The sequence below is a fragment of the Paramisgurnus dabryanus genome, chromosome 8 (genome assembly GCF_030506205.2).
Source record: "Paramisgurnus dabryanus chromosome 8, PD_genome_1.1, whole genome shotgun sequence".
Classification (NCBI taxonomy): Eukaryota; Metazoa; Chordata; class Actinopteri; order Cypriniformes; family Cobitidae; genus Paramisgurnus; species Paramisgurnus dabryanus.
The window spans coordinates 5,451,206-5,475,033 of record NC_133344.1 but is presented as its reverse complement, the minus strand read 5'-3'; the positions used below and the strand labels follow the sequence as shown (position 1 = coordinate 5,475,033).

The 23,828-nt window shown below is 39.4% G+C and overlaps 1 protein-coding gene across 1 annotated transcript in view; it reads right to left on the bottom strand.

Moving 5' to 3' along the window:
• Window positions 1-1,818: 1,818 nt before the first annotated feature.
• The window catches only part of LOC135771706 (uncharacterized), a 95,097-nt gene continuing 73,087 nt past the window's right edge, over window positions 1,819-23,828 (bottom strand). The window contains exon 2 of the mRNA XM_073815405.1: window positions 1,819-3,559. Coding sequence (XP_073671506.1) covers window positions 1,959-3,559 — 1,601 coding nt within the window. The 3' untranslated portion in view covers window positions 1,819-1,958. The remainder of the gene's footprint in view (window positions 3,560-23,828) is intronic.

Sequence of the window (23,828 nt, the reverse complement as noted above, 5' to 3'; positions counted from 1 at the left end):
TTTTCACAATGTTGGACGTAGCAAAGCCCGAAGTAGGACTTACACCCAACTTTTTAACATCTGGCTGGTGCAACCGGCCCCAGGTCAGAGCCTGACTCCACCCACAGGCAATATTTGAAAAATGCAATGACAAATGATTTCTCATTCAAATTATTACTCTACCAGGCCATCAGAGCCGCGCTGATTTGCGAGTCAGGTCGGGTCAGCTCACTTCACTTTGGCTTGGTTACTATTCCATCGAGTTAGTATCACTTCAGAGAGGGAGGGATTAAAGGCGTGTCGTTATATTTGCGCTGCCTACTGCTGTGACATCATACAAGCCTCATAAGTTGCATTTAAGCATACGTGCACGTCGCGAATGTGCCGCCACCGCAAGTCTGGAAAACACTGGTATTGTGTTCCAGGAATCAAACATTAGGGTGACGAAAATGCTCCGCAGCTTTCTGTTCTTGAAATATGTGAAAATAAAAGAAGAAAAAAGCAATAGTGTGTGCGCAAATGCTGTCTATTGCCTTTGTGTAATTGTTTGTAGTGGGGTGTCCTGTCTCAATATTTTCTCACGCATGCGCTGTTGCGAAAATGACGTCATGTAGATGTCCCTACTACACCTTCCGCTTTAAAGCAGACATATCATGCTTTTAAATCTTTTTACATATAAACCATCTATTTGTGGTCTATTTAAAGCGGAACTGCAATGCTTGGGTCTGAATTCCTCATTATTATAGCCCCACAGGCCCCCTTTTCTGATGTGCATCTTAGAGCAACTCGTTTTGGTACTGTCTTTTTAAATGCACGTCATACCCTGCCCCCTCTCCAGGTTGCAGAGGTGACACTCGGTTAAACTCCACCCCGTTCAGCCATTTTTGTAGTTTTATAGCAGAGATACGATTATCTAGCGGCACAGAAACTTTTTATTCACTTGTTATTCACAAAATGTCAACAACGGAAGACTTGTCCATCCAGCCTTACATGTTCGCGCCAGAGTCGGAAATGGAGCGAGATGAAAATGAAGCCGACGAACCTGCAGAACGTCTTCATATGGAGGTATCGCAATGGTGTGTTAATGCTGGCTGTCTTATTTCAGAATATTAACAATTATAAAGTTGAATATTATTCTTAGTTAATTGTAAGTTGTTGTAATATGCTATAACTTAATCCCGGGTGATGACCACATGCGACATCCGCAGGCTGCAGCCTTCGGATTGAGAAACAGCACTGCTAAACCATGACCACCGTGTACTTTACTGTTTTTAAAGTTATTTACAGCTTACCGAAGTGCTCTGCTCGTCGTCTCCAAAGATGGAAGTAATTGACCCCTCAATCAGACGAAGTCAATCGGCAAATCCTACTTTATACTGGTGGAGGTTGGTGAAATAGTTATCCTTGAAGTGCTTCGCGCACTAAAAAATGACATTTCCGTGAAAAATAAAACTCAACCAGGCACAGGTTCAACAACCGAACATTTTGATTTACTCTCTCGTAACTTCTGTATCCTTGAGCTTGGACTACAATATCGCACCGAGAAATTGAAAATGGCGGATTGCTCGTAGTGTTGGGCTGGGAGTCGATGTCCTTATTTGGCAGTTCCGCTGCAAATACTGTGACGTAATTGTTCAAAAAACGTAATAGATAATAGAAAAATCAGAACCGGTTGGAAAATATGACCAAAACAGAATATAAAGATATCAACAAAGCACCTGAAGAGACTAATATCAACTTTTATGTACTTCTAAACACTACAAATATACAACAAAATGCATTTAAGAGCTAAGAAAGTGGATTTAGCATGATATGTCTCCTTTAAGGTTTCTCACCAGTATGAACTCTCTGATGGGCTTGTAAGTGACCTGAATAAGCAAAAGTTATGTCACACAGAGCATTTGAAAGGTTTTTCACCTGTATGAATTCTCTTGTGATTAAGTAATGTATTTTTTCGACTAAAACTCTTCCAACAGACACTACAGTAATAAAGGTTTCTCTCCAGTATGAAGTCTCTGATGGGATTTTAAAGAACCTGACTGAGTAAACGTCTTGTCACACTGAGAGCATTTGAAAGGTTTTTCACCTGTATGAAGTCTCTGGTGCTTCAGTAATGTAGACCCTTGACTAAAACTCTTCCCACAGACACTACAGTGATGAGGTTTCTCTCCAGTATGAACTCTCTGATGAACTCCGAAATAAGTTGAACTAGAGAAGCTCTTTCCACATTGAGCGCAGACGTAAGGTTTCTCTCCAGTATGAACTCTCTGATGGACTTTGAAGTGACGTGAACAAGTAAATGTCTTGTTACACTGAGAGCATTTGAAAGGTTTTTCACCTGTATGAATTCTCTTGTGATTTAGTAATGTATTTTTTCGACTAAAACTCTTCCCACAGACACTACAGTGATAAGGTTTCTCTCCAGTATGAAGTCTCTGATGGGATTTTAAAGAACCTGACTGAGTAAACGTCTTGTCACACTGAGAGCATTTGAAAGGTTTTTCACCTGTATGAAGTCTCTGGTGCTTCAGTAATGTAGACCCTTGACTAAAACTCTTCCCACAGAGACTACAGTGATGAGGTTTCTCTCCAGTATGAACTCTCTGATGAGATTTTAAGGAACTTGACTGAGCAAACGTCATGTCACACTGAGAGCATTTGAAAGGTTTTTCACCTGTATGAAGTCTCTTGTGACTTAGTAATGTAGTTTTTTGATTAAAACTCTTCCCACAAAAACTACAGTGATAAGGGTTTTCTCCAGTATGAACTCTTTGATGAACTCTGATTTGAGTTGAACTAGAGAAGCTCTTTCCACATTGAACGCAGCCGTAAGGTTTCTCTCCAGTGTGAACTCTCTGATGAACTGTTAATTTTGATGAACTAGTGAAGCTCTTTCCACAGTGAGCGCAGGCGTAAGGTTTCTCTCCAGTGTGAACTCTCTCATGGATTATCAGCTTATATTTATGACAGAAGCGTTTATCACAGTGTGAACACTGATGGAGTTTCTCTTTAAAGTGAGTATTCAGGTGTTTTTTAAATGAACTTGAATCCCTAAAGGTTTTGTCACATTCACTGCACTGATACGGTCTCTCATTGGTGTGTAAAAGCACATGTGTCTTCAGACCACATTTACGGCTAAATCTCTTCTCACAGTGAGGACACTCGTAAGGTTTTTCTCCTGTGTGAACTCTCTGATGAACTTTAAGATTGTGTTTGGTTCTGAAGCATTTTCCACATTCAGTGCAGTTGAAAGACTTTTCACCACTGTGTGTCCTCATGTGATCATTTAGTTGAGAGGAAGAGACAAAAATCTTCCCACACTGCTCACAGTGAAACTGCTTCTTCTTCTTCTTCTCTCTGTGGTCTTCTGAATAAAGTTTCTTCTCTTGTAAGGTAGTAAAGCTGATCTCAGATCTGGTGAAGAGTTTCTGTTCTGTGTGTTTTCTCTCGTGTCTCTCTAAATGTCTCTGTGAGCTGAATGTCTTTCCACAGGTGATGCAGGAAAGAGTTTGTGCTGTCAGTCGCTCTTTTGATGTTGAGGATGTTATTTCTATATCCAAACATGAATCACTCTTCACATCTGAAAGAAACATGAAACAATTAAATTGTCTTTTCACTCTTATTTACACAAAGAAGGATGAAGAATTGAGATTCTGTATCTTTTTCTAGATTCACACCTATAGACAGAAGACAGGTGTCAGTCCTGTTATTACAGCTGGGTCATTGCACATCAAATAAATCAACATTTGTAAACATATCGAGCTATTTTTTTTTTTTTTTATTAATATTTTATTAAAATAGAGACAACATAACTAGTGATCAATGAGAAAACATAATGTAATGCATAATTATTTGTGAGTAATCCACTATTTTGTAGGAGCTGTTAAATGGAGCAATATTTTTAGGGGTCACGCCCAGAATGGGCAAAGACCCCTATTGTATCCGTTAGTTTTCTTATTATTCTTCCGTTTCTTCTTCTTCCGCCATTGCGGTCTATGGCAGCCCAAATTTGGAGTCTCTTATCTCAAACCCGCTAGGGCCACCAACAGTTCAAATTTGCACTTATGTTTTTGCTTATAACTTCTGACTCGTAAGTCCTAAACACGAAATTCTTGTTTCCTCTGATTCCTTGGCTCAAGACAATTCGATTGGACCCATGACATCATTTTCCATCATGAAAAATTTTCCACCATTTTGAATTATTCATAAAAGCTACTTTTGCGAACTCGTCCTAGAGCTTTAGCACGATTGCCACCAAAAACCATATGTAGCATCTAGAGACACTCAAGGCAAAAAGTTACGGAATTCGTGGTTTTTCGCCAATCCGTTTCCGTGAACCGCGTCAAAAAAATTTACATAAAGCGCTAAAAAAATGGATTTGAGGCTGTATCTTCGCTAAACTTAAGCCTATTGACACAACACTTGGTACTTGTGATGCCAGTCAGGATCTGAGGGGGCATGCACAGTTTTGTCACAGCACCACCTAGTGGTCAGACAAATGTTTTATACGCCTATAACTTTGGCTGAGGTGAATGTATTTTCACAGGACTTGTTTCATTGGAGTTCTAAATAGTTGCCCAGTCCAACAAAAAACTCTATTGGCGTTATATTAAAATTTCCATCAGAAATGGCAGAAAATTGCAAAAAACGAAAAATTACCTTTAGATTTTGTGTGTTTTACAAATAATTGTTCATAACTCTGCAACAAAATGTGATTTTTACACCAGATTTGATGCACTGATGTATGACCACAGTCTGAGGCTACACAAAAAAGTTGTATGCTTGCACCACTAGTTGGCCTTATAATTGAACAAAACCTTTGAAATCAAGCAACTCTATGGTCATACAACGGTTTCTTCACTAAACTAAAGTGTTAAGTCATAAAACCAACTAGATGCAACACAGTTATGATCTGAGGGTGCACACACAATTTTGTCATTGCGCCACCTAGTGGTTTTGAGATAGAAATATGTTTTTTTTGCCTAAAACTACTGCTACAGTACAACTAAAACCTTGAGTCATCATTGATTAAGCCTTTTATTGGTTGAAGTATAATCATTGGTGAATTCCAATTCACTCCCTAGCAACCAATGAGAAAACCTTATCAACCATTTTTGCAAGAGCTATATTTCTGCATCAGAACATTGTAGAGACATGGGGGTGGGCTCTTTTGACTCATGACACAACTTTAAAATTTTGTGACCAGAGTATTGCCACTGCAAGCACCACTCACATTTCCTTCAGTGTTCTAGTTGTCAATGCTCTTCGAGAAGAGAGGGAGAGATTTCACTGAATGAGAACACAGCTTTTTTTCCTGATAACTGTTATAATATTTTGTCTGAAATCAAGAGATTTTCTAAGTTCTTTAAACTGCTCATTCGAACTCAACTTTACTTTCTTCTGTGCCCTTTTTGGCTTGTCCCCGGCAATTGCTGCTTGCAGCTATATTTGGGGGTCAAGCCTTGAAGGGGCGAAGTATTTGTTAGTTTTTCTATTATTATTATTCTTCTTCCGCCACTGCGGTCTATGGCAGCCCATAGAACCATAGTAAAGTTTGGCACACTGAAAGATGACAGTCCAAATAATACCAACAGCGAATTTGGAGTCTCTATCTCTAACCCGCTAGCGCCACAACAGTCCACTTACATTTTTGCTAATAACTTCTGATCCTTAAGGCCTAGAAACAAAATTCTTGTTTCCCCTAATTCCTTGGCTCAAGATGATTCAAACCCTAGTTCCACATGACCAGATGTTGAGGTGTCCATGAGCAAGACACCTAACCCCAGCTGTTATAAATGGATTTGAGGCTTTATCTTCGCCAAAGTTAAGCGTATTCACACAAAACAAAACAATTGAGGGTGATGACTTGAGGGTGCATGCCCAGTTTCGTCACAGCGCCACCTAGTGTTCACGAGATTTAAAAAATGGCTATTTTTGCTTTTAACTACTGCAAACTTGAGTCTAAAATTATAAATGGGGTATTGTAAGATTCCTTGAGGCATGCCGAGTCAAACGATACCAAAACGTTTTCAGTCGGCCATTTTTAATTACAAAGCATACCAACTTTTTCAAACTCCTCCTACAGCGTTCCTTTGATTGGCTTGGATTTGGTACACACATGAATATTTAAGAGCTTTCTCTGATATTTCAGCACAATTGATGAAATAAGATCGCACAACTTTCACATGCTCGCAAAATGAAACTAATGAAAGACGTGGAGATCAGCAACTTTAGTTATATCAATGAAACCCTACAGATAGCGCTGTACACTGTGTGTTTGCGCTAGAAGTCAGAAAAGATGTAAAATATTGTGCTCAGTGCCTCAGATTAGATAAATAGGGGAGAAAAGGTTAACTTGTGTGGCTGTTTGAAGACATTTGAACACATGTGCGTTCACACCACAAAAACAACCCAGTCTAATGTGTTAAGTCGACAACCTCTAAACGTGGTCGAAAGTGGACGAGCTCAAAACATTTTGAACATCGTTACAATTACACCTGTCTTTAGCGTCACCCACTTGTGATCCACTGGTGATTACAGCACAAGAATGTGATTTCTTTACTCAGGTCTGTGTTTTAATGTAGCCTAAAGCTTTTACAACAAAGTAAGAAAAAAGTTGATTGTAAGTTTGATAGTTTACAGTAAGGCAAAAATATGTTAAGAGTAAAGTGAAAATAAAAATGTATATAATGAAAAACTTTATCTGTATTTGTAATGAATTCATTCAGGGAACTACACTAACCTTTTCCACTGGTGGCACTTGCGCTACCAACTTTTTCAGTTACTGGCGCAAAATATGATTTGGTCGCACATATTTTTTTCAAGTTATATTAAGGTGCTCTGGATAATAATGAACAATAATGAAACTGTATTGCATACAGATATGCTTTTTATTTTACTTGCCATCTTTTAAACCACATGCCGCCTTTTTTTCTTAAACGTTGCAGTCAGTGTTTCCCACAGATCTGAAATTTACTTGGTGGTGGTAACCGGTAAAAAGGGCAATCATTACCCACTGACAAATAATGGTCTACTATACATGTTACGAAGAACTAATAATGTGTGACACAACACAATACTTTGATTTATTGAAAATTAATATTAATTTCACATTATATTTCATTAATCTAACCACCCCAAACTTTCTTTGCCATTAACAAAGCTGACACTGTTTGTCAAAGCACCACGAAAACACTTACTGTTTTTGCACTGATATATGAAGCAATTAGACCCCTTTTATCAAACTCAATATAATACAATACTATGTATAGTATATTAATAAACAGTGCAGGTCTATAGATTATAAATGTGACTGATGTTATGACTGATGTTATAATGGTAATAATTTCTATTAAATAGGCACTTTTACTGCTTCTGCTCTATCTTTCTATTTCTCTCTTGCGATTTAAAAAGCTTAATCCACTTATTATTTCAGATTTAAAAGTCTACTTGCTGTCCCGGTGACAGACTTTACATTGCTTTGCTCGTTTAGTGCAATGGGCTTGACATTAGCACTGCTTTTTTGCTACAATCTCTGTGCAAACTTAATATGGATATGGTTTTAGAAAATATATGGTTTAATAATAATAAGATTATTAAAAACATGTGAGAAAGAAAACGCAGCGCGTGGTCGTAACAAGAACCATCGCCATAGAAACCGGAGGCACGCTGAAACTGCACTCGTGCTTTAGCACGGTAGCGCTCATGGCCGTTTTCCGATCGACTCGGGTTATAAACACAATATTAATCAGACTTGGGACCCAAAGTAATTAAACTAGGACCTAACCGGACCCGACAGACCATTTAAAATATAAACCCGGAACCATACGGGTCCTGCGTCCTCAGTGAAGAAAGACCTCTGCTCAAGTTCAGAAACATGGAAGACACTGCGCTTGGTCGCACCCAATTCATTGAGAAACAGATGAGCACGCAAACGCACACTCATAGGGAGAGACACGACGTGCTTTCATGCAAAATGAAGCCAACGTGTTGATGGCTCAGAGCACGTTATACAACGTATTCTTAAAATCCACATTTCTGTTTATATATAATATATAATAAATAAATGCTCATAGTAAATCATAGAATATTGTCTAAAACATTAGGTAGCACATTTGCGACCCATTAAAAATTAGGGTCGCAACGGCAGTTCAAAAGGTCGCATATGCGACCATTTTGGTCGCAGTGTAGCTCCCTGTCATTAATGCATTAAAAATTTATGTACTTAGTTTAAGTGTTTATTTTTTGTTTTTACACCACCCAGTGACTGGTGCCACCAAATTAAGGCCCAGCGCTACCAGCTGTACAATTTGGTGGTGCCAGTGCCACTCCTCTTAAATGTTAGCCTGGAGCCCTGCATTATGGCTTAAATAAAAAAAGCAAATAAAAAAGCATAAGCAACTAGGTCAGCAGGTGACGTCATCAGCATGCACCATAGTCTGGTCATGAACGCAAACTGAACAACCAAGGAAGGGAACGAATTGCTAAACAAAATCATTCGTTTTGTTTTCTTGGCGCACAAAAATGTTCTTGTCGCTTCATAATATTATTACTGAACGACTGATTTTTGAAAGACCTTTTTGGCAATATCTATCATACTTCAGGGTTCCCACACCTTAGTTAACTTCAAATTCAAGGACCTTTCAAGGACTTTCTAAGTCCAACACCCTCAAATTCAAGGACTAAATGTGGGGACACATTTCAAGTGAGAGCAAGGTTACATTGTGTTACCTTTTAAGATACACTGCACAGTTCCCTTTCGAGGGAACTCGCCTTGCAACACTGCGGTGACACTTTGGGGACGCCTCCAAGGGTAAGTGCGTCTGAATGTTTATATCAAATTCAACCAATGGTGAGGCTTAATGACAAAGACAGGGTGACGTCATGCGGGAGTCAGGAAGTATATTGCTATCTGAAATATTGCCAAAGATGGCATTACCGGGACGCAGGAAGAATGGCAAGGGAGACGCAGCGTCTCGTTCCCTTCTCAAGGGCTCGTAATAGTCGTGCGTAGGTCCTACGGTGGAGCAGCGACGGTGTAGGTTCCGCATCGGTTTTCATTTATACTTTTGCGTCGTCGTCCGCGTCGACGTGCAAACACACGCACGACCGCTGGTGGGCAGTATCCACGCGTGTAGCCACAGTAGCAGGGTGACCGTCAGAGAAGAAGAAACTTGGCAAGTTAACCCACAAACGAAGAAGAAACAGCAACTTGTTGTGTATAATTTGAGAAGACCAGCACTGATGGAAGTAAATAAACAGCAACTTTTGTTTGCGCTTTTTTCCTTGAAAAAAATGTGTGCAAACTTATGATGGAAGAGCTTGCTTGTGGTGCTCTGCTTTACGGCGATCTGCTTATGACAAATTCTATAGATGGGCGACGTTTGCTGCTCGTCTTTTTTGTCAAAACCAAACCATCTCCAGGCTAAAGAAGTTGACCCACGTCTCGCTTTTGTGTTGTAGCGCTCAAAGCTAGATAACAAATGACTGAATAACATATGCACGCACTCCGTAATGACGTAAGACATCAGGGGCAGGGGCATTATGGGCAGTTCCCCGTATTAATAAAAATGTTTTAGTTTGTACTAAAAAAAAGTTTTTTCTAGAAGTTAAAAGAAGCCCTGTTCATGTTCGGAGACTATTCCGGTGGATCTCTTGGAAAAATGTATTCCATCTTTTGGACTCATCATTATACAACGCAATTGTCAAATGATGCAATCACAAAGCTCGTCACTTGCGGACGCCACAGACGTTTAAGAAAAACTTTAAACAATATAAACGATATATCGCCCACCTCTATTGTGAAACTAACTAGAGTCAATGGGACAGACAGAAACCTCCCAGCTAACAATTTTTGGTTCCCAGAATGATCTGGGACCGTTAGCACTTAGTTCCCAGAACGTTTCCAGAACAGATAACCTAACGTTCCCTGCTGGTTCCCCAGGAAAGTTCTTGATGTCAATAGAATGTTCTATCTGGGTTTAGGTAACATTCCCCTAACCTTGTGGAACGTTAAAAAAACATTCCGCAAACGATCTGCAAACATTGCCTTAACGTTCTGATAACGTTCCTCTAACCTCTATATTGTGATATGCCTGAATGTAAATAATCAGACTACAAAAGATGTGTTAAACAGTGCTTATTGTTCAGAAAACATGAACTGGAGATTATTTTAAATATAAAAATACATAAGCATTACATATTTTGTTTAGATTACATTGTCTTTTATAAAATAGATTAATAATGACATCAACACGATATAGAGGACTTAGAGGACTATATTTATTGGCAGATAAATAAAAACTTTACAGATATTACCACTGCAGTTTGTCACCAATCCGTTTTTAAAACAAACAATATCAAAAGCTTCTCCTTTACAACATATTCTCTTCATAAGACGTGTCAAATCATTAAAATATATTTTAAACACCCAGGAAGGAGGGCGCCCACTTGACAACCCAAAGGGTGCCATCACTCAATTGACCATCCCACAGAGTCTTAACAGTGCCTTAGGTAAGTATTAAGGGATATCAACATCAAGAAAAATAGACCGGTGTTGTTGGGTAAATGCGGTAGATAGTTTGCCACTGAACCTGCATTAACGACGACAGTAGTGCTTCTGGCCTTAGTCAAGCAGTTTGGCGTGTATGGCCGGGTTGTGGTGAGATTGTGGCATTAGAGATTGAGGTTAGGTCATGTCAAGGGTTTATGCACTGAGTTATGAGAAAGGAGCAACCTCAGGAGAAGGAAGGACTGAGGAGAAGTGTGGCAGAGGGCACCATCACTCAACTGACCATTCCAAAGAGTCTCATTGGTGCCTCAAGTATGCATTAAGGGATATCAACATCAAGTCCTATACAACAGATCTTTTGTCCACACATATTTAAGTTAACGTTACTAAATGAAGAAAGAGATAAAGTAATTTGCTACATTTTTGTTGCATGTTCTTTTGAATCATTTTTGAATCACTGGGTGTGTACTGCTTCCGGGGCGCTGCTCTGTGGCGACCTGCTGTGTGTTTCACGTGTGCCGTGTGAATTGTTTGTTTGTTGAGTTTGCATGTGTATTTCGCTGTTTTTATTCGTTCGCTTACGTGGTATAGTTTGTGCTTACGTGGATGGATTGTTGGACTTGTCATCTGGATTTTAAGTATTAATTTAATCAAGTGTTGAGAACGCCGCCGGCGGAGTTGTACGGTACAGCCGGGAATTGTTACTCCAGTTCCGTAAATATGCGGAGACAACATCTTATCAACGCGTACCAAGTTATCTGCAACCTTCACTGGACAAGATTGAACTAAAAAGGAAACGAAGAAGAGGAAGGAGAGGTGGGATTCGTCAGAGACTTAAACGATTGGGAAACAAACTACCCTTGCCCACAACTTTATTAATGAATGCCCAGTCCCTGAAGGGTAAAATGAATGAATTAACAGCAAATATACGCTACTTGCATGAATATAGAAATGCTTGTGTGCTAGCAATCACAGAAACATGGCTCAATGACAGCATCCCGTCAAGCGAGTTTGAACCAACTAGTTTTATGGTGTATCGTACGGACCGCGACTCGGAAATCACGGCAAAGTCACGCGGTGGTGGAGTTTGCTTTCTCATTAAGGACAACTGGTGCAGACAAGTGGTGGTAAGAGAATCTCTCTGTACTCCTGATATCGAACTACTGAGTATATCACTAAGACCTTTTTATCTTCCTCGGGAGTTCCCACAGCTGTTTTTTACTGTGGTTTATATAATTTACATCCAATGGCAAACTCAGCTAAAGTCTCTGAAGTGTTATACCAACTTTCACAAAGACTTGATACTCTGTCTCCCGATGCTCCCAAATTTATTTTAGGAGATTTTAATAACTGTTCCTTGAAAAACTGTTTGAGAAACTACTATCAGTATGTGACCTGCTGCACCAGGAAAAATAAAATATTGGACAAGTGTTATGGCAACGTTAAAGATGCCTTCTCTGCCTCTACGCTACCTCCCTTAGGAAGATCCGATCATAGCGTTGTTAATCTCCGACCTAAGTATCAAAGACTTCTTGAAAGGGAAAAGCCTCAGATTAAGACTGTAAAGATGTGGAACGAAGAGAGTATTATGAGTCTTCAAGGTTGTTTTGAGTGTACTCTGTGGGACGTATTTGAATCCCCTGATTTGGACACCCACACAGATGTGGTATCTGATTATATAAATTTTTGTGTGGAGTCAGTTGTACCCACGAAAACATATAAATTATTTCCAAATAACAAACCATGGGTATCAAATAAACAACTGTTAAACAAGAAGAAGGCAGCATACTATAATAATGATGTTTTAGCTAAAAGAGACATTCAAAGGGAAATTAATAGACAAATTAAGGTAGATAAGGCCCTATATAAACAAAAAATTGAAGGAAAAATGGCACAAGGTAATATAAAACAGGCATGGCAAGGTGTTAGGATGATGATTAGTGTACAACATAAAAGTCAAGGAAAATATAATACAAATATGTTAATTGAAGATGGCAAAAGTGGGGATCTTGAGCTGGCAAACAAATTAAACAAGTTTTTCTCACGTTTTGAAGGAGATAGTGAGAATACCAGTAGGGTTAAGGAAACTTTCTCAACGTCACCTAGTAACCTTACCATCAATGAGGCGGATGTAAAAAAAATATTTCTGAGTTGTAATATACACAAGAGTCCCGGGCCTGACAGCATCTGTGGACGAGTGTTAAAAAACTGTGCTGGGCAATTATCCACAGTTTTTACTTCACTATTCCAAAGATCTTTAGATCAATGTATAGTACCAACTATTTGGAAAACTTCTACTATTATACCCCTTCCTAAAATTAATAAGCCATCAGAGCTTAGTGATTTTCGACCAATCGCACTGACCTCTCTGGTGTTGAAAAGCTTTGAAAGATTGGTTAAAGGGTATGTAGTGTCAAAAACCCAACATATATTGGACCCCTTGCAGTTCGCCTATCAGCCCAATAAGGGAGTGGACGATGCAATTTTAACACTGTTGCATATTGTATATTCGCATCTTGAAAATTCTAAAAATCATGTGAAAATTTTATTTGCTGATTTTTCTTCGGCCTTTAACACTATATTGCCAAATGTGTTGGTCGAAAGATTAACCAATGAGTTTAACCTGGACGGGGGACTGATTATGTGGTTACGGGACTTTTTAAGGAATAGAGTACAGCGAGTGAGTGTGGGTGGATCATTATCAGAGAGGCTGTGTCCTCTCACCCCTATTGTTTATATTGTACACAAATAACTGTATAAGTGCCCACTTAGGAAGATATCTTATTAAATTTGCAGATGATACTGCACTAGTTAGTCTATTAAAAGGGGATGAGGACAGTCATGGACCTGTTTTAGATGAATTTGTTTCTTGGTGTGACATGTCAAATCTTAAGTTAAACATTTTAAAAACAAAGGAGATGTGCATCGATTTTAGGAAGGAGTCTTCAGCGAGTGTAACCAATATCAAGGGGGAGTCAATTCAAAGTGTTAATGAGTATAAATATCTAGGGGTTGTTCTTGATCATAAACTGAGGTGGGATAAATGGACTGAGACTGTGACGAAAAAAGGGCAGCAAAGACTCTACTTCCTCAGGAAGATGAGGTCATTTAATGTAAGTGTCCCAATCCTCAGAGTTTTTCATAATTATTTTATTGAAAGTGTTTTTATATTTTGTATTACCTGTTGGTTTGGAAATGCCACAATTAAACAAAAGAGTTCGATTAGGAAAATTTTAAGTACAGCGAGTAAAATAATTGGTATCCCCTTGAAAGAACTGGAACAAATTTATCAAAACAGATGCCTTAGTAAAGCGATAAAAATCACAGAGAATAGTAGGCATCCTCTGTTTATTAATTTCGAAACATTACCTTCAGGGCGTAGATTTAGGATGCCAGAACTCCTTCCTGCCCCAGACAGTTAAATTATTGAAAAAAAATCACGGTGGAGGTGCCAACTGAGCGGGTCTCAGGGATGATTGTGTGTATTTTTTATGTTTTTTCTTTTTTATGTTGTATTATGTGTATTGTTGTGCTATGTGGGTGCATGTGAAACACAAGCAACAAAATTTCCCCAAGGGGATAATAAAGTTCTAACTAGGGATGCTCCGATCGATCGGCCGCCGATCGTGATCGGCCGATAATGGCATTAAATGACGCGATCGGCACTCCCTAAATTTGCCGATCTCAAGAGCCGATCTTTTTGTTTACTTTTGTCATCATGGCGTTCCTGATGCGGCTGCAATTAGAGACCATTTTAGACAGTGTGAGCATTTTGTAACCCGTTGCTCATGTGTGACGTGCAGATTTGGATCTCTCTCTCTCTGCCTTTACAGAGATATGCGTATTTTCTATGAGGACGCGCGCCGGTCCTCAGCGCGATGCGTCTTCACATCCCTATCAAACAGCGTATACAACACATATCTATCGCGGACAATTGCATCCTCATGACGAAAGTTTATTACTTGCATTCGTTCTAAAGTTATGAAGGTTTAAACTTCCATTTTCCTCACAGCTGCTCTTGTTTGCGGACACCCGCCGCACGCATACACAGCAGCCGGTCATCAGTGCACGTGAAGAGAATGATCTCTCCCACGTCTTAAAGCTACAGTATCCAAATTCATCTCTCAATGAAATTACTCTCTGCTCATCAGTGAAGAACTGTTGTACTTCATACGAATGCGTGTATATTTAATTCATACAGTAAAGGTTGTGATTTGTTTTATTTTAAGTACTTTTAACAGACATAAACCTTTTTAAAGGCATATTACATTTCTCTTTGCAAGAAGAAATATTTGTTGTGCTTATTTATTTGATTCTCTATTAAAACAATAATATACCTAATTTATAGTTTCATTTCTACAAATGGTGTAAACTCTGCTAAATTATAGATATAAGATTCCCATTCCACTGCCATTCTGTGATCGGCACTGATCGGCGATCGGCAGATCATGATCTTGGTGATCGGTAATCGGCCCCAAAAATGCTGATCGGAGCATCTCTAGTTCTAACCAACTAACAAACTAAATTAATGTAGTCTCGGAGGTAAAGAGAGACAAATAAAACATTTAATTCACTTTAAAGCAACACCAAAGACTTATTGCTCTTTGCTCCCCCTACAGGTTAGAAGCGTAATTGTCCATTACCCACTGTCATAAATACTGAGGCATAGCTGGCTCTGATTGGATTGTAGGTCTGCCATAAAGCAAGTTTTTGTAGTATTCACTCGTGCTGCGTCCGAAACCGCCTACTACATACTATATAGTACGCGAAAAGCAGTAGGCGAGGCGAGTAGTATGTCCGAATACATAGTATTCGAAAAACAGTATGCGAAAAGTACCCGGATGACCTACTACTTCCGGTTAGATTTTGCAGTGTGCATACGATGGACGCTTCACTATCCCATGATGCCCCGGACGAGTAGTTATCCAACGAAGAAGAAGAGGCATGCGGCTGTTTTCGCGCTGAAATGACATGACGTTATGACGACGTATGTCACGTGATGTAGCAACATGGCGGCTGTAGTACGTCCTTATCTCATTAATACTACCAGGATTCATACTATACAGTACCTACTGTTTTAACGCCAAGTAAGTAGGTACTTCATCTAATTCAGTACCTACTATACAGTATGCGGTTTCGGACGCAGCCTCAGACTACAGGACCGCTACCCGGCGGTTGGAAACTTCTTTAGTGCGGTTTTGGCCGATAGAGGGCTGCAAAGCGAATGTGAAAGTGCTGTTCACCCTGTTTAGAGTGGATGAACGACTGAAACTTTTTTGGAAGCGTTATTTTAAAGGGGCCATGTCACAGGACTTTTTTAAGATGTCAAATAAATCTTTGGTGTCCCCAGAGCACATATGTGAAGTTTTAGCTCAAAATACCATATAAATAATTTATTATAGCATGTTAAAATTGCCACTTTGTAGGTGTGTGCAAAAATGTGCCGTTTTGGGTGTGTCCTTTAAAATGCACATGAGCGGATGAAGTGCAAACACTGATCACAATGATGGTGGTTTGTTGAAATTGAAACTCAATTGTTCTGTGAATTATTTTCTCTCTGTTCTAAATGGCAGTGCTGTGGTTGGATTAAGGGGTGGTTTTATTATAATAAGAGCTCCTTATGACATCATAAGGAGAGCCAAATTTCAACGACCTATTTTTTCATGTGCTTGTAGAGAATGGTTTACCAAAACTAAGTTACTGGGTTGATCTTTTTCAAATTTTCTAGGTTGATAGCAGCACTAGGGACCCAGTAATAGCACTTAAACATGGAAAAAGTCAGATTTTCATGCCATGGCCCCTTTAAGGTAAAAAAAACTCTTTGGTGTTGCTTTAACGAATCTTACCACAGCAGTAGCCGCCTAACATTAGCTATCTCCGTTTTTAAATCAATCAGAAGCCTTTTTAATATTATATTCTCTTCATATAGGCTAGATGTTAGGGATGCACCGATAGGATTTTTTTGGACCGATACCGATATAAACAGACAACTTCTGGCCGATACCGATGCCGATATTAAACACTTGTATACAATACTATACAGTTGGTCTATTTTCTAGTTTATTTCTGCATCAAATTATTTTTACTGAACATGGATTTGATCTAATTAACATTCAACTGACCAACATAATAAGAGAGACACAAATTAAGCTAAAACAAATATAATAAGCCAGCATGACAACCTTCAAAGGTGGTTTTTGCTGTTCAGCATTTATTTTATTAACAACATTAACTAGTTTTTTTTTACATGTAATGGATTTCTTCATGCAGTTAATTAATAGGCCGATACCGATTGTTTTTCTCGTGCTATTGCCGATATGCCGATGGTTTCAAATTCATCAAAAATCGGCCGATAAATATCGGCGGCCGATACATCGGTGCATCACTACTAGATGTTAAAATCGATCAAAAAACACTAAAATATATATATTTGTTTGGTAATATTTAAGTTACTAAATGACGAAAGAGAGAAATCGGTAAAGTAATGTTTGTTTCTGAGGTAAAATTAAACGACCGTGAGGCGAGTTTGCAAGCGCGTGCTGGAGGAGCAGAGTAGAGAAGCGCGTGCTGCAGCAGCGGAGCGCACACGACTTGCGCACTAATAAAGAATACAATGGATTTATTGATGTTTTCAATTTCCTTCAATATTTGTTGGATAGCAGGAGTAGTGATCTACGGTGGCCGGCTGGTGCACATACCGCAACATTTGAAAAGCAAACGTAAGCTCAAAACACAACGAAATAAAGCCACAACACAACGAAATAAACAACAACACAATGAAATTAATGACAACACAATGGAAACAAGCCAAACTAACTAACGTTAGGAAAACGTTTTGGGAACCAAAAAATGTTAGCTGGGTTTTCTTTATTCTTATTTCACATGTTCGTTCGTTTCTTGAAGTTTGCATTAAAAATATATATTTAAATATATAAATATTTTCATAAAAAATATCTAAAAATGTGTTTAAAAGTATAAAAACACAACAATAATTATAAGGAGACATACCTGATTGAATAAAATCATCATCTTCATCAGTGCAATCTTCCTCTTCTGTGGGGTCAGTTTTGATTTCTGTGGGTTCAGTTTTGATTTCTGTGGGTTCAGTTTTGATTTCTGTCGGTTCAGTTTTAATCTTCATCATGAGGTTCGTGCAGTCGATGAGTTTAACTGAAGACATCTTCAGTTTGGTCTGCAGGATCTGCTGCTGTTCTCCAGCGTTACAGACAGAATCCAGAGACTCTGTGGAGGTTTGATCCTCCTGTAAGCTCTGTTTACTGTCACACACTGTAGTGTCCTGAGTGTCTGTGGGCTTTGACTCAGTATAACAGAGTAAAGTCAGACTGAGCTCGGAGTCCAGTGTGTGTCTGGATTTCTCTTCAGAGAGTTTAGAGTCCAGCAGTGGCTGTGGTGTGCGGCTCTGATCTCTGCTCATCCACACTGAATCCAGACTACCATCATCAGTCACATACACTGAAGATTCACAACAATCCACATCCTGACAACACAACACACACAGACAGTAAGATTACAAATGATTTGATGTTGTCTGATTCAAGTAAATGATGTTTAAGCTGTACAAACCTCTCGATTCATAAATCTCCTCTTGACCTCAGCTTTGTCTCCAGTAACGCCACCTCTTTCTTCAGCTGAGAGATTTCTGTGATGAAATCATCAATATATCCAGCATGGACAGATCAGTTCCTACTGATTTACAGCACAGCACATCTCATCATCAACGTCTCAACACTTAAATACACAAAGACAAGACTCTGTTTAAACTCAATGAAACACGCAAGAGAGAAAAACACTGAGGATACACAAACACATCACACGCGCGCTCTTTCTTTCTTTCTTTCTTTCGTGAGTTTATATGCGGACTAAAGAGCTGCAGCGCCTCCTGCTGTACTGGAGAGAGAAGACGCTCACTGCTTTACAATAGATTTAGCCACACAACTAGGCGTCTCAATTATGGCAAGAAATCATCACAAACTTTTGTATAATGACTAAATTAAAAGAAGGGGCGGGAAAATAATTGCTGAAGAATAAAGACAAAACATCAAACTTTTAAAGTCAATTGTAGGACAACGAGACCATGATCAGATTAAAAATAAACAAAAAAGTTTTTACAACTTTAGTTTTCACAATGTTGTATTTTCATTGTAATAAGGTAATGTTGCAGTACAATATTTTAAAACCTTTTAAAAAACACACCTTAAATAAAAACCAAAATAGGACATTTAAAAACATTGTAAAATACATAATTGGCATGTTTTCTACACAGCAAATTTAGCAGAGTTAAAATTACGGTGTTAATGGAAATATAAAGAGTTCGGAGTTAATTTAACACTGGATTGAGTTAAAACTATTTTATTTAACTCTATAAAAATAAAGAGTTGGTGTCAAAACAGAGTGTTACCACTTTTTTAAATAATCAACTCCTACAGTGTTTTGTTAGTGGAGTTTGTTAACTCTTAGGGTGTTAAATAGAGAAGACCTCCCCCTTTTTACAGCACACACTAAACCGTGTTTTTGGATGATGCAGTTCAAGCAGAAGGTCATCTCTTTCACTGTAAATGGTAAGTAAATGTTCAATAAATACAATTTTGATCAATAACATTTGAGAGTTGTGAGGTTTTATGTTTTATATTGCTGTTAGTATCAAGTTTAACATTAAGAGTCATGTGTTATTGTCATTATATGAATCCGGCAGTTGAGTTTAGGTCTTAGTCTCAGATGCAGCAATTCATACTCGTATAATGTTTTTGGGAGTTTTTTTGTTGTTGTTTTTTTTTGCTTTATATGCTGTTTAAGTTTAATATATATATTTTTAAATCCATTAATGTGTGCAGGAGATTTGCTTTGGGGACTTTAGAGGAGCACAGAAATAGGCCTACATGAAAATTTCTTCAGACGAAGAGCAATTTTATAACAAAGTGAGTATTTTGTGCAAAACATAATTTTTTTTTTTGCATTTTGTATTGTTTTTTAATACTGAATTTTTCCCTTTTATTTTTGTTTTATTAACAGAAAAGTTCAATATCCAGTCTGAAGGTCTGACCGTCGAGGATCATATCACCTCCTTACAGCTACTGGTTTATCATATTCTGCTGTTAATATGTGAAGACCAACATGGATTTTGGATTGAAATGAAGTCAAACTTGTTTGTATGAACTGAAGCATCCCATAAACTGTGTTTACTGTTGTTATACATTGCCCTGCAAGTAAGCCTACGATGGCCCTTTATGGGCCCACTTAGGGCTATTCTAAGGGCCCCGCGCAGGTTTGCTCATTGGCAAAACGTTGGCCCTTTAGCGCTGGCCCTGTGCGGGCAGCCCTCACTTAGCCCCCAGGAAGCCCTCATACAGAAAAATCCCCAGAGTTAAATGAACACTGCTGGATGTATATATTGTCCCATCTTACAGAGTGTTAAAGAGTAACAATGAAGCAGAATTAAAAGCTCTGTTATCCTCTTTCTCAACATCTCTGTCTGAAACCTAAAATTGCATTTCACATCTTACTTGTAGAGTCATTTTCTTAACTTATGTTAAGATGTTGGCTGTTTCATTTAAAGTCACCATTATTGTGATCAGTGGTTGTTTTAATTGGACTTTGACTCTTGACCATTGGCTTGTTAGTGTTTTCTGGCTGCTATATCTAAGTGTGTTTAAAACGCATGTTATAGCAAAGAAAAGACAATTGTAGTTGAATATTGATGGTTGATACATAAACATTGTCAAACATAATCATTTAATGAACAGATTTATAAATATAGTTTTCCCCCTTATCAGAAGCATCATTTTCTGTTAATAATGAAATACTACAGTGTAAGGTCCAGAACTCTCATAGCAGTTTATCACTCTGAAGGATTTTGATAGTTTGCACATAAACATTAACCGCTGAACAATGTAGATGCACAGACATCAAGAATCAGAGTATGAATCTCAACAATGGTGACAAAAAAAAATGGTAAATAAGGGTCATTATTTATTCATGCCGCAGTGCATTCTGGGAGTCCTGGATGAGATTTGTAATTTGTTGATACCCAGCATGCATTGCAGCATGAAGCGTTTCATTTTATTGTCACCATCATTGTGATTCATACTCTGATTCTTGATGTCTGTGCATCTACATTGTAGAGCAGTTAATTTTGAGTGTCAGTGTTTCAAAATTCTTCAGAAAGACAAACTGCTAAGAGAGAGCTGGATCTCATACTATAATATCACATTGTCAGAGAAAGATCTTCTGATAAGTGTGCAAACAATAAATTAATACTTATGTTTTTATATGATGATATTTAGACTTTAATTACTGAACTGACCACCACCAAAGTATCGCACTCTGCTATAACAAACATGTCTTAAACACACAAAGTTATAGCAATCAAACGATTGAACAATGTCAGAGTCACGAGTCAAGTTTAACTAAATCAAACACTGATCACAATAGTGGTGACTTTAAATGAAACAAAATCTCAACCTAAAATAAGAAAATGACTCTACCAATAAGATGTAAAAATGCAATTGTAGGTTTCAGACAGAGATGGTGAGAGAGAGGATAACAGCGCTTTTAATTCTGCTTCATTGTTACTTTTTAACACTTGGGACAATATATACATCCAGCAGTGTTCATTAAACTCTGGATTTCTCTATGTGAGGGCTTCCTGGGGGCTAAGTGAGGGCTGCCCATGCAGGGCCAGCGCTAAGGGGCCAACGTTTCGCCAGTGAGCAAACCTGTGCGGGGCCCTTAGGCTATGCCCATACAGGCCCATCGTAAGCTTACTTGCAGGGTGGGAATGTGCTTTTTAGTTGTCTCGGATGTTAATATGTTAATTTAATGAACACTTAAATGCATGATACATTGAGGACAATTTTTCTGTCATAAATAAATGTTGATCAGATGACATTTAAAAAAATTATTAATAGTTTTAAAATGAGAATGATAGATTATACTGCTGTATAAACGGTTTGCGTGCACGTCCCCTTTAAGACCGTGCGCGTACCCTTTAAGCCCGTGCGCGTCATGAAGAGACTCAGGTGAATGTGAGGGGAGCTGTGAGGAAGCGCTACGAGCCGTTTCAAGTTCAAGTGTGTGCGTACATCAAAGAAAACCACACATACACAAACCCTCCTTTCTTCAGTAAAGTTTAATCAGTATCTGAATGGTGCTTGACTCAATTCTTGGACTCTAATCGGTCCACCAGGATAAAGTGTACCTATCCAACAGCCCTTAAGTCAGTTTAATTTCCAATCCAACAACTGGTCCTTCGAGCCGGATGGGCACTTCCCTGGATAAAGATGTCAGCCCATTCTAAACCAGGAAACCCTGTGGTTCGTCCTAAGCGTCGTCCTGCCTACTTACAAGATTATGAGGTAGATTTTCTGAGTCCATGTAAATCAATGCCATCAAGTAGTCAGAGAGAGCAAGCAGTGGAGTCATCTGATGATGATAACTCTTCCTCACATGTCACAGCATCAGCCAGAAAACCTAAAAGAGCACATAGTTCTCCTGTTCCTTCTCCTCCTCTAAGCCTGACTGCCAGAGATGAGAGTTGTGACTCCCAACACAACCCTCAGCAACGCACTTCTCAGCGATGCACCCCCAGTCTTTCCCGTCATGCATCATCACTAAGTCAAAATCATCAACCACAATCTCAGGTTCATGCAGAGTTCCTTACCTGTGGTGAGAGTGGTGGATACCAGAGCGATCGATCAGATGTTTGCTCTGCAACGTTGCAGAGGATCTTAGAGGAGAGTTCTAATCTCCGTGAAACACAGCAGGCCATTCAAGGTTATCTGAAACAGATCGAGACAGCTAAAGACGAACTGGTTCAGCTTTTAGAGAGAGCATGTAATCTCCAGAGGCCTTCAGCTACTCCTAACACCCAGTTTATCCATCCATCTGTTACATTTCACCATGGGGTACAGGCGGGTGATGACGACTGGCCAGAGCCTCCTCCGCCTGTTTCCTGTGAGGAGCCGAGATTCGTGAAAATGCGAGAAATCACAGATCAGTATAATGACAGGCACAAGAGTATCAGTGACACCAGAGTCCCACCTACACTTACCTCCAAACTCACTTCTGCAGATAGGTCTATGGACTTTAAGCATTCAAGTCCACGTGAGGAGTGGCTGAGGTATGGTCAGTTTCCTGCCCTGCAGATGAATTCCCAGTATGCTCATGATCAACCATGGGATACACCCAAACATCCTTGTCCTGGGCATCCCCGAATGGCATCCCATAACTTATCACCTGCAATGGCATCTGTGGATACGACAGAGAAGTATTACAAAGGACCATGCCCCACTATTCCTTACTTCCGGAACAAAGATCCGAGTGAGTTCGCTCGTCTGAAGATGGCCGTGGATAACCTCTTACCACCTGACAGTACAGAAATGTTCAAATATCAGATCCTAGTTGACCATCTGAAGCTAGAGGATGCTTGTCTAATACCTGACTCCTACCTGCATTCTCCAACACCGTACAGGGACACCATGATGGCCCTCAACGAGCGGTTTGGTCAGCCTCACCAGGTAGCATTGAAGAGAATCGCCACTATTCTCGATTCCCCTGATATCAGTCGCAATGATCCATCAGCCTTTGAGAAGTTCTCCCTTCAAGTGCAGTCTTTAGTTGGTCTGCTTAAGACATTAGGCCAGGAAGGTACCATTGAGTTGCAGTGTGGGTCGCATGTTGCACGTCTTCTCAGTAAACTGCCACCTGAAAGACGGGCCGATTTCCGCCGCCATATGTTACACCTGCCTGGAGTGACATATTCACTGATGGATCTGGCAGACTGGCTCAAATATGAATCCTGGTGTCAAAGTTACGATGATCAAACCATCAGGAAGGAGAGCCGACCCAAAACAGAGTCCCGGGTAGCTCAGCGGTCACACCGAACCACTGCCACTTTACTGACTGGGTCTGGAAATAGTTCGGAGGCAATAGTTACATATCCTGTGGCCAAGGATTAGGAAAGGGCCAAGAGTAAGCTCGCAGTATATTGCTTCTACTGTCAGAACTCAGAGCATGCATTCAGTCAATGCCCCAAAATTCCGACCCTCACCAAAGACCAACTCTCGGAGTGGATATGCACCAGTCGAAGATGTTGGTGGTGCGGCCGTGCTCATCAGGCTGCCCAATGCGGTTTGAAGAAACCATGTCCACTTTGTCAGAGAAAGCATCTACGAATTCTTCATGAGGTCAATGAGAGGCCGGCCACTGAAGCATCCAAAACAGAGGCATGTCTAGTTAGTTCAGCAACGCAGACATTGTACCTGAACAAACCAACCAGCAGTAAGAAAGTCTTACTCAAAGTTGTCAGAGTGCTGCTGCATCA